The sequence below is a fragment of the Carassius carassius genome, chromosome 15 (assembly GCF_963082965.1).
Source record: "Carassius carassius chromosome 15, fCarCar2.1, whole genome shotgun sequence".
Taxonomy (NCBI): domain Eukaryota; kingdom Metazoa; phylum Chordata; class Actinopteri; order Cypriniformes; family Cyprinidae; genus Carassius; species Carassius carassius.
In genome coordinates, this window is record NC_081769.1 from 2,147,045 (window position 1) to 2,159,838 (window position 12,794).

At 38.2% G+C, this 12,794-nt stretch overlaps 1 protein-coding gene across 1 annotated transcript; it reads right to left on the minus strand.

Moving 5' to 3' along the window:
- Positions 1-2,788: 2,788 nt before the first annotated feature.
- Positions 2,789-6,902, minus strand: LOC132157983 (solute carrier family 52, riboflavin transporter, member 3-B-like). The gene is made up of 4 exons (XM_059567224.1): positions 6,675-6,902; positions 3,968-5,053; positions 3,758-3,881; positions 2,789-3,469 (listed from the first exon to the last, which is right to left on the minus strand). The coding sequence occupies exons 2-4, from the start codon at positions 4,996-4,998 to the stop codon at positions 3,257-3,259; spliced, it is 1,368 nt and encodes a 455-aa protein (XP_059423207.1). The 5' UTR covers positions 4,999-5,053; positions 6,675-6,902; the 3' UTR covers positions 2,789-3,256.
- Positions 6,903-12,794: the final 5,892 nt, after the last annotated feature.

The following is a 12,794-nucleotide window of genomic DNA, read 5'->3' on the forward strand; positions in this document are numbered from 1 at the left end:
AAATAGTAGTATGAAAGAATACAAACTGTCTTAAAATAAGTTGATTATACAAGGTATAATTAGCTGGTCTACCTATAATTATAACATTTTTTTGGGGTGGATTATTTAGGCAGTTGATTTGTGTTTGTGTTTTACTTAATGCACATAAACAACATTCAGGATTCAAGATTCAGGCTTTCTTTCTCATTTTAACACCTCAGGGAGTTTTTGGGCCACTATCACCAATGGCTTGCTCACTTGGGGTTTCAGCCTTACTAAAGCTAATTTCTAAATATAGCTGCAAGCAGCAATAACGGGGCCAAGCACTACAGAAGCAAGCTTCAGACGAACTGCAGGAATGAGTAATTCTAAGATTATTTTAGGCAAAATGGCTTGAAAACAATAAACACAACAACTAGTAATAGGATTTATTGGCTTATCATGTGTAACCAATAGGTGGCGCTCTTACCAAATTAGTGTGGAATGGTCAGTGTGAGGTGACTATTGCACATACAAAGTTTGGTGTCAGTATGTCAAAGCTTTGAAGATATATAGCCTTAGAGTAATTTTGACACAGTGCTTAATGTTCATAGTGGCGCTGTACAAAAACGGTTGCGTCTATCGACACGAAATCCATAACTTTTGGTCAGCACAGTCTGAAGATGATTTGAATCAATTTTGATGAAAATCGCACCAAAGGTTGATGAGAAGTGCAAAAAAGTAGGTTAACAACATAAATCAAAATGGACGACAGGAGGTTCAGCTTATTATAACAATTGATATGTATGTTGTCGGCTTGACCCAAGGAATATTTTGAGACCAGTTTCATTAAAATAGGTGAATGCAATCAAAAGTTATGAAATTTTCAAAAATGCTAATAATTAAGAATTAATGATTGGTTTATTTCTCTTGACCAATAGGTGGCGTTGTTACAAAATTGATGTGGCATGGTCAGTGTAAGGTGACAATGACACATACAATGTTTGATGCAAAAATGTCAAAGCTTTGCTGAGATACAGCCTCAAATGCATTTTGGCATCCTTCCAGCAAATTCATTGATGAGCTAAATGAGAACCATCTCGTATATCGACACGAAATCAATATCTTTTAGTTGGCTCAGTCTGAAGGAGGTCTAGGAGGAGTTCGAAAAAGTAGGTTTTAACTGAAAATCAAGATGGCGGACAGGAAGTTCGGCCAAATAAGGAGAACTTGGTATCTATGTTTTCGACTTGACCCAAGGAATCTATTGAGACCAGAAGCTTTTCAATAGCCAGATTTATTCAAAAGTTATAAGCCTTTTTGGAAATTTTGTTATAACTTTTGACAACTATGTGGCGCTGTTTTGAATTATTTTGAGTACCTTCAGGGGATGGTGTTGTTGGCACATTCTGAGTTTCATAATATTACACCAATGCATTTGTTTAGTTCTATTATACCGCCACCAAGAGGCTCAGTCCCACCATTTTTTCTATGTGTCCTTAGAGTGAGCCCATACATATGTGTGTCCATTTTGGTGAAATTATCTCAATTCACTTCAAAGTTATAGACATTTATATGAAAAAACATGTAAAAAATGACTGACACATGATTGACTATTACTACCCCTTACTATCAATATTTTCGCATTTGGGCATTAGCATTTGGCTATCGACCTATGTTTCCGAACTTCTGACGGTGGTTTCGTCTCGATCGGACAAGCGGTTTCGAAGATATAGCCAATATAGACGGTTTCAACGGCAACAACATAAACAAATGTTACTGCGCATGCGCGCTTTTGTGGCCCTAACTTAACTTCCGGTAGACTTCCAAATGAAATCAATAACAACAGCCAAGTACCTCTAGAGTAGATTTTTTTTTTTGATAACAAACAAAATATGTTTGCTGCGTAAATCAGGTGGACTTAATGAAAATGCAAATTAATTATTTCCGAGCAGGAGATACATAAAGCGCGAGAAATAGAGGTTTCTCCAGTAACAGCTGTAAACAAAGCAGAGCTACGCTCACAAACGCTGCGTTATCAGGCATATAACATGCAAGTCTTCCTTCAGAAATAGTGATATAAAAACACCCATGCCTTGTTTTGATATTTAAACATATAAATGTAAGGAATTATTATTATTAAACGTGCAGTACGTAACGTTACTCATGTTTATTCAACGAAGCCTTTTTGAAAATCGATCAGTTTTAAAATCATGGCGAGTCATGGCGAGAAATTTCATTTTCTGGCTTACAGTTCAAAAGTAATTAGCATACAAACATTGAAAGTTTGGACAAGTGGTGGCGCTAGAGAGTTGGAGTTAGAGACTTCAAATTTGCTATAGTTAATGTTGGGACTGCCCTCTATCAGAATGTCAAGCCATTACAACTTTCCCGCAATCAGTTGTATGGGCTGCCATAGACTTGCGGCGGAAGAAGAATAATAATAACGCCAACGATTACAATAGGTGCCTACGCACCTTCGGTGCTTGGCCCCTAATAATAAGAACAGGAACAAATACAATAGGGTCCTACGCACCTTCAGTGCTTGGCCCCTAAAAATGTGTTGAATAAAAAGAGCTGTATCGAGTCTGATGACTTATGGAAATGAAAATTATGTCACATTTGCTGATATGTGATATATATATATATATATATATATATATATATATATATATATATATATATATATATATATATATATATATATATATGCATGCCCATCAGAGTTTCCCAGTGTGACCAACTTTATGATGGAGTTCGATGAGTTAATGTGATAGACTTATATTAATCAACTAGATGTTAATAGAAATCAGCACGACACAGCTTTATTCTTAGAGAACAAATATTTATTTTTTACCAAACCAAAGGAACAGGAATAGGATTTGGCAAGGCTTATATAAAAGCATAAATATTTTCAAATTCTTTTAAAAACCATGACCTCATGCTTTAGCAACAGTTCAGTATGATACCAAAAACACTACATATTAAGTATAAACATTGAACTATAACAAAAATGTCATAACTGACAAGTTACACTGTAACTATAAGGCAGTTCCAGATTTTACAGAAGGTTATAAAGCTTGTTTTGTCATGATGTAACAGTACTAAGAACTATATGGCCATATACAACCAAATGGCAAAATAGTTGTTGGAACAATACAGTAGCTGAGATTTGGGTTGTATGTAAATGTGGGGGGAAAAAAAGTTATAATGGAAAAATGTGCTTGGTCTTACCTCTGTGTATTATTCAACCTTGTTCGCTAACATATAAGTGTTTTACTCTGAATAATGATTGCTTTTATTTAGGACACTTGGTATTACAGGGATCTCCTGACTGGAAAAGTCTATAAACACTAACCAAAGGGAACATAGACAGGGCACCTAACATAGAGCCCAGCTGCACCACAGCTCCACACCACACGAGAGCACTGTGGCCTTCATCTCGCAGGATCACTCCAATAATCACCTTCACATAAGACAAAGTCAGGACAAATATGACCCAGGTTATGACCTAAAGATAAAGCGAGAAAGAGCACATGGAGATTATGTGTTTTGTTGCCATCCCAAACATTTTTAAAAGAACCATTTTGAACGGCATTTTAAACCTTTTTTCACTTTAAATAACCTTTTGTGCAGTTTAAACATTCCGTGGAATGTCAACGGTTCTTCATGGAACCAGTTACGCCCAAATAAAGAACCTTAATTATTGAGAATATAAATTGTAGTGCAAGTACATTTACTTATGCTTGTAAAATATGGAACAGCTCAGACCAATAGAAAGCATGCGTGTAAGTCTTACGATGAGTGCTGGTCCTAGGTCATGATTGATCAGCAGAGGGCAAGGGCTTTGTGCTGCCATGGCCATTATATATGCTCCAAACCCTGTGCCAGTCACTGTCAGAACCCCCATCAGCACCAGAGACCTTCGAAATGATTTAAGAAAGCACGTTAGCCAAATGCAATTCAGACATGGAATAGTTGCATGAATATAGCGCATCATTGTTCTCACCTTATTGGCACAAACATGGCAATGAAACAAGCCACTGGATTGGCTACTGAAGACAATGTGGCTGCAAGATGATAGGCCTGATTTCCATACGGCAAACAGGAGTAAGCCTGGACTGAGGGCAGGACTGCATTGGTCAGTGCATTTACCCAGGACAGAACTACAAATATGAAGACCAGCTCAGTTCTGCTGTAGGTTCCTTTCCCAAATGAACTGTGTTGCTTTATCACAGGGCCTTCTGGGAAATCCAACATGGGCCTTTGTTCTGGAGTTTCATTATCTGGGACTTGGCTCATATCAATCTTCTCCACCCGCTGAGAATCATCAATATAACCTTTGCTCTTCTGTTCCCTCGCCACTGCTGGGTGGAAGTTGAGTAACAAGAAAGCGCCCAGACACACCATCATCATCGCACTAAGGAACAAGAAGAAACCCTGAGCAGAGAAGTTGGCTGGTTGGTAGTGTGCCTGCAGTTCTCCATCGAAGCCCCAGGATGAGTTTTCCATGCTAAAGTTTGCATTAACACTGGCATTTTTGCAGTGGACCACCCCTACGCCTTGGATAAGAGCCACCAGTGCTGGTACCAGGCCACTTAGACCCTCTCCAATGAAGTAGGTGGTGAGATACCGAGGCTGCAGACGCATCATGAAGGGAAGAAAGGTGACGGATGAGGTGCAGTCCACCACAGACAGCAGGAAGCTGAGGGACAGTAAGGCAGCACTGTGTTCGCCTCCTCCAATAGTAAGTCTGAGGTTCCAGAGGAACGCCAGGAGGAAGGTGGCCACCACACCAACCGTTACGATCATGTAGATAACCGGCCGCTCATCCAGCACGCCCGGTCTGAAGCGGTGCATGAGCGTGATGAAGAGAGGCCCGATGTTAGCCATCTGGATAATGATTGTGAGGTAGGAGGGCAGGAACCAACCCTCAGGAATGGAGGGGACGATCAGAGGTAGCTCCACCCACATCCCATTAATGGCCACCCATGATCCGATGCCAAAAAGGCAGGCCAACACGTGTGTGAGCAGTGACATGATGAAGGCACTGAGGTCCACACGTCAAAAAGGCAACTGGTTTTTTATAGGTTATCTGAAAGATGGAAGCACAGGGGAACTAATTAGTTTTACGATAGACTTTCAATTTCTTTGACTTTAAAGTGCTGTTTTGCTGTCAGAAAAGAGCACTGACACTACTTTAACATTGTATTGTGCATAACAGATAAGAGAATATTATTTGGTTGAATTATACAGGTTTTCCGGGAGACATGTGTGTCATGTTCTTTAACGTTCTGCCTGGAAACAAAGATGCTGTGATGCCAAACCCCCTCATGAAAGAAGAGAGCTGTTGTGTTTACTGTAACTGTATTTTTAAGGATCAACTAAACGATGGATTTTCAAAAGTATGTGAAATATTTAAAGTCTGCAGCATATCATCTTTAAAATACGTCCAAGAGTTTTACACAGCAGTCTGTTATCGTGGGGACATTTCCCTGCCCCTAAACATTACGCGGCACAAAATAAACCGTGATTGGTTGCTTTACCTGTCAGTCATAATGTCTCTTGGGCTGTCCATTCAAAGCAGCCAAGGTTCCCAGACCTTCAGCCATCAGTCTACACGAGACTACCACAATGCCATGGTGGTTTCAAGGTGTTTCTAAGCAATTGCTGGGTTGTTTTGAGTGGTTGTTAGTGTGTTGTTATGATTTTTTGGGTGGTTGTAGGCAGTTGCTTTAGTGGGCCAAGTCTCTGATCTTCTGGTCCCTCCTTCAATGTAAATCTGTGGGATTGTTTTTCAGCTCTTTTATCGTACAGGGGTGCGTTTATTGTATAATTATGTAAGTTTCTGCTTAACAAGTTGCATCGTTGGAGAAGTTAACTAGTTATTTGCGAAACCATTGTAACAATGTCACACTTTTGTTGTTTGAACAACATTGGTTCAATAATAGGATGGTCCATTATAACGTGCGTAGGTGGTGGAGAATTATAGTTCATATACATAAACAACAGAAAGCCATACATTTTTTTATAAAGCTAATATGCAGTTTACTTTAATTCCTTGGGCATGTGGTTCATTTAGTCAGCAGCTTTCTCTGTAAGATAATTTCTTCAAAATACTGCTGTAACCAGGGCTGGAGCTAAATTCTGCTGGAAAGTGGCCCTCTGGGAGCAAGATTGGACATCCCTATGGATAGTGACATTTGCCTTATTACACTCAAAATAGAAACATGTATTTTCAATTGTATTTACTTCCCTTTAGTGAGTCACATTTTCACTGCTATTGAATTCTTGCAGTTCTCTATTATATTTTCTGGGTTTGGTAATGTTTGAAAATCCAGTCTGAATCAGAGATGTCACATGACCTTTCCCATTCAAATGTACAGTACTAAAAACAAACAGATTACACATAAACTCACTAGACTTAATACTACACTAACAGTTCCAGTAATTACCGCTGTATTCACTCCCTGATCACCTGATCACTGATAACCATTTCCTTCAGCCTGATTAATTCATTCCATTCACAATAACCAGTTTGTGCTCATACCAGTGGCTAACAACTCTTCAGTGCCCTTGAATCTCCTTTGGCTCTTTGGTTTACAGAACACCACTTTTAGTGCACTAAACTGGATAATCACAAGCACACACACACACACACACACACACACACACACACACACACACACACACACACACACACACACACGTCCCACCTGATTGTCCTGAGGTTTCAGTACATTCTGACAGCAGTTTCATCAGCCTTCAGCATGTGAGTTTGAGCCCTGTTTTTCTTGCTCTCTATGTTCCTGTTCGTTCTAAAATTCACCGGATGGTAATGAGAGCACACAGGCGCGAGCTGTGAGAAGCAGGGGTCCTTTATCCCAGTGGGCTAACATTCAAAACCATGTGCTCGGCTTTCCCGGCGAAGGGTGAACAGAGAAGGCAAGTAAGCATGGCGCAGTAACCCCTCCCTCCTTCTCTCTCTCTCTCTCTCTCTCTCTCTCTCTCTCTCTCTCTCCTAACAAGCTTGACCTTGAGCTGAAGCAGGAAGTGTAGCTTATTACTTGACTGAGGCTGAAGCAGCTGACATTTAAATGATCCTTTAACTCTCAACGTAAACTCTGGCAAGAATAGTTACAAATATAATTTTATTTATTTATGTCTATTTACTTAATATGTGTTAAACAACATACAAGTCCAGCCCACAGTTTAATATTTATCATAACAGTTTTGGGAGGAACACATTTAATGGTGTTGGAGTTGGGACTTTTTTTTTTACATTGTGTTGACTGAGAAAACAGTCAAATTATCCTGAATTAACCCTATAATTAAAGTCTCTCAGAATGATGCTTATTGATATGGTTAAGTGTTATTGCCGAATAGCATTTATGATAGACTAAAATATACTTTTTACTGAAACTTGTATGTTTTTAAATATATTTGCAATGAATGACACGCTTGTAAAGATGAAGTTGTAATTTAGTGCATATATTATTGAATAAAGGTTAAAATTATAATCAAGTACTTCATGTGCTTTAGTTTGTTAGTCAACACATCAAAATAAGTGCATTCTTTAAAACATGACAAAATATATACAGTACAGACCAAAAGTTTGGACACACCTTCTCATTCAAAGAGTTTTCTTTATTTTCATGACTATGAAAATTGTAGAGTCACACTGAAGGCATCGAGGGCTATTTGAGCAAGAAGGAGAGTGATGGGGTGCTGCGCCAGATGACCTGGCCTCCACAGTCACCGGACCTGAACCCAATCGAGATGGTTTAGGGGTGAGCTGGACCACAGACAGAAGGCAAAAGGGCCAACAAGTGCTAAGCATCTCTCGGGGAACTCCTTCAAGACTGTTGGAAGACCATTTCAGGTGACTACCTCTTGAAGCTCATCAAGAGAAAGCCAAGAGTGTGCAAAGCAGTAATCAAAGCAAAAGGTGGCTACTTTGAAGAACCTACAATATGACATAATTTCAGTTGTTTCACACTTTTTTGTTATGTATATAATTCCACATGTGTTAATTCATAGTTTTAATGCCTTCAGTGTGAATCTACAATTTTCATAGTCATGAAAATAAAGAAAACTCTTTGAATGAGCAGGTGTGTCCAAACTTTTGGGCTGTACTGTATATTTTTGTACATTTTGAAATGATTGCAATTTTTTTTTAAGTTTAGAAACAAGTGGCTATTCTTTACACAGAGCTATCACATGTCAGGAAGACAGGGTACTACTCATATGATATTTGAATGTTGTTTTTAGAGCCTGATTAAAACGTGGTCGCTCTAAACTGTCTTTGTATGTAAAGTTTGTTAGATTAACATTTTTAGATGTTTCTCTTTTCACGGTTTTATGCGCACTGCATGTTGTCAAGTAAATTTCTGTGAATGATTTCTTTGAAAAGTTCTCTGACACTGATGTGTTCTGGCTCTGAACAACAGCTCCACGGTCACTTGTTAAGATCTGCTCCTCCAAGGCCTCGCAGTGAGAGCTGTCAGTGTTTATAATATCCTGGAGCAGTCGTAGTTTGTAATCACACAAAGAATGTTGAGGCTAGAGAAGATCATTTCAGAAGAAACAATTCCCAAAAAACCTAAAACAGTCCGGTGTGAGACACAGCAGAATGAACACATATTATGAGCAACTTGAGTAAGTTTTACAATACCATACTGTAAAACTATCCTGCCACATCTAGAAAAAAGAAAACAACTGGTAGCTGTGTAAACAAAACTGTACATTTCACAGTTTAAAATGGTAAATTACAAAAAAAGTATTAGAGTTATCAAGCCAACACTTATTATTAAAATCAGTTTTTACCTTTATAATACTGACAATCACCTTAAAGAAACACAGGTTGCCAAGAGCAAAACAGACGATTAATCAAAACTCATTACAAGTAGTTTTTCCAAAAGCTGAGGTAAAAACTAACATATAGAAGGGGCAAACAAACAAAATATTACAAAACTCTAAAATAATGCAATGAACATTAATTTAACAAGACATAACACAAAACCCTAATGCATATATCTGATAACGTATAATTAAGGAACAGTCTTTTAAATAAAAAGCATTAAATGTGTTTTTTTTTTTCACTTTGAAATTAAAAGAAGGCTTGTTCTTTTTCACTTCCAAAAACACATTTAATTTCATTTTTCACCATATATATACAGGTGGTGGTCATATAATTAGAATATCATCAAAAAGTTGATTTATTTCACTAATTTCATTCAGAAAGTGAAACGTGTATATTTTATTAATTCATTACACACAGACTGATATGTTTCAAATGTTTATTTCTTTTAATTTTGATGTATATTACTGACAACTAAGGAAAATCAGTATCTCAGAAAATTAGAATATTGTGAAAAGGTTGAATATTGAAGACACCTGGTGCCACACTCTAATCAGCTTATTAACTCAAAACACCTGCAAAGGCCTTTAAATGGTCTCTCAGTCTAGTTCTGTAGGATACACTATCATGGGGAAGACTGCTGACTTGACAGTTGTCCAAAAGACGACCATTGACACCTTGCACAAGGAGGGAAAGACACAAAAGGTCATTGCAAAAGAGGCTGGCTGTTCACAGAGCTCTGTGCCCAAGCACGTTAATAGAGAGACGAAGGGAAGGAAAAGATGTGGTAGAAAAAAGTGTACAAGCAATAGGGATAACCGCACCCTGGAGAGGATTGTGAAACAAAACCCATTCAAAAATGTGGTGGAGATTGTGACGACTGGGTGAAAGAGAAGCTGGAAACAAGTGCGATCAATATTTAATGAAACAAAACAAAACTAACAAGAATACAAACAATGCTGGGAAGACGACAATCCAAGATGGTGAAGGTGGTGAGTAATCCAGATGGTGGTGGAGAGTTGGCATCAGGAGAGGATGGCACAGGAACTGCGGGGAATCGAGCCGAAGGTAAGTTGTGATGCTTGTGAAGGTGTGATGAGTGGATGAGGTTCCGGGGGAAGACACGGACATCCAAACGCAGAACAACACAGAAGCAAAGAACAGTTACCAACATGAAACAACGCTCTCACAAACACAAGACGTGAGACAAGCCATTATATAGAGAGAGAGTGATGAGTGACAGCTGCTGCTGGTGACAATTAATGGAGACGCCCACAAACTAATCAGTGCAGATACGAAACACACAGATTTCACCACAAAGTGCAAAACCCAGAGATCATGGTTTACCAACCGTGACAGAAATTCACAAAGAGTGGACTGCAGCTGGAGTCAGTGCTTCAAGAACCACTACACACAGACGTATGCAAGACATGGGTTCCAGCTGTCGCACTCCTTGTGTCCAGCCAATCTTGAACAACAGACCGCGTCAGAAGCGTCTCGCTTCAAAAAGGACTGGACTGCTGCTGAGTGGTCCAAAGTTATGTTCTCTGATGAAAGTGAATTTTGCATTTCCTTTGGAAATCAGGGTCCCAGAGTCTGGAGGAAGAGAGGAGAGGCACACAATCCACATTGCTTGAGGTCCAGTGTAAAGTTTCCACCGTCAGAGATGGTTTGGGTGCCATGTCATCTGCTGGTGTTGGTCCACAGTGTTTTCTGAGGTCCAAGGTCAACACAGCCGTATACCAGGAAGTTTAAGAGCACTTCATGCTTCCTGCTGCTGACCAACTTTATGGAGATGCAGATTTCATTTTCACTTGGCACCTGTAAACAGTGCCAAAGCTACCAGTACCTGGTTTAAGGACCATGGTATCCCTGTTCTCAATTGGCCAGCAAACTCGCCTGACCATAGAAAATCTATGGTGTATTGTGAAGAGGAAGATATTGATATGCCAGACCCAAGAATACAGAAGAGCTGAAGGCCACTATCAGAGCAACCTGGGCTCTCATAACCCCTGAGCAGTGCCACAGACTGATCGACTCCATGCCACGCCGCATTGCTGCAGTCATTCAGGCAAAAGGAGCCCCAACTAAGTATTGAGTGCTGTACATGCTCATACTTTTCATTTTTATACTTTTTAGTTGGCTAAGGTTTCTAAAAGTCCTTTCTTTGTACTGGTCTTAAGTTATATTCTAATTTTCTGAGATACTGAATTTGGGATTTACCTTAGTTGTCAGTTACAGTCATCAAAATGTGTGTGTGTGTGTGTGTGTGTTTATTTTTACCTTACAATTTCTCTTGGCTTTCTTTCTTTTTTATTTATTTATTTAAATTGAACCAAAATCAGTGTATTCATGTACTTAATCAAATTCCTGTTTGCTCCTCTTTCTGCCAAATGATTTGTCATAGTATTTGGTGTCCCTCATCATAAGAAAAGAAATGTAATCTGTTAAGTTTAAGCAGATTTCCATTAACGTCAAAACACAACATTAAATGTGTAAATCTAAATATGGCACAAACAGTTGTGAAAAATCAATATGGAAAACTCCTTATTACCACAGTACATCAGCCTGGGTCTTTTTTTAGCACTGAATTTTGCAAAAATGCACAGTTTATAGACCATTTTATACACAACTTTCTATGAAACATTTTATTTGAACAGATTTATAACTACAAGAAATGTTATGATTAGTGTCATTCCACAACTAAAAGTAATTCAGCGCTGATCTCAAATTCTATGTAACCTTATTTTACAAAATCAGAAATGTACAGTAAACAAGCAATAATGCTACTGAACATACCATTATTTACAGCATCAGAGATTTACAGTAAAACATCAGCAGGTGCATATCAGAAGACGATCTCTTTCCAGAAATGGATTATATAAACCAGCATTTAAAAGATGATGAATAATCACAGAATTTTGAGTTTTTGAGAGTCTTTTATTAATATGACTTCATTTGTAGATTCTCAGATGAAGCAGAGTAGAGCAAAGCAAAAAGCTAAAGCAAAGTATGCCTGCTAAGCAATCCTGAACCCTTCAAACCCATTTCAACTCAAAATTAAGAGAACCGAACCGCATATGCACAAAATTAAAAGACACACATATTTGATATGTACTGTAATTAGAATCAAATGCTTCATTCTTAACAACTTGGTACAATGGTATAAGAATTCAACCCCAAACATTCACAAGTAGGTTTAAGGCAAGAAAATGAATACAGCAGACTTTGCCCTGAGCAGGACACTATGAAAAAGCAGGTCATATCAATGTTGATTTGTTTGGCTCAAATAAAAGTCAAAAATCACAGCTGGAGCATCTGTGATGAGTATAATTCTCATTGAGACCTACACTTTCAAATCCTCAAATGAAGTTATTACAACCGGTGGCATGATTGTTCAAATTCAAATTAGAAACAAACAACAACAACAACAACAATTCTATAGATAAATGTCTGTATACTGGAAATTACACTAATATACATTTTACAAACACTGAGGTGTAAAAAATTAGAGAGACATACAGCAAACGCAATGCTAAAATGCTAAAGAACATCTCTAAACAGACTCAAAGTATTTAAAGACCTCATGTTCTTGTTTGTCCAAGTCATATTGGAATGATTGTATTTACACCATCATGAAGTTATAATTACCAGGATTTTCTTAAGCTCCAACTTCTAGTGTCATGGCATCAAAGAATCATGGCAGATAGTTTTTTTTCGATTAAGCTATAATAAGAATATTGACAGCAAAGTTAAACGTGACTCTGCTTACATTTGACTGCAGTTTCCAGATGAAATGAACAATAAACGCTAACAACTTTTGTTGCTTTTCACACAGTTTTGCATGTTGTCTTGCACAATACTCTGTTATCAATACAGAATACTTTTACCATGGTGCATTACTTGTAAATGAATGCATTTTGTCATTTGCATCGCATAATCAGCTCAGTATGTGTGGCATTTTTGACGCAGTAAA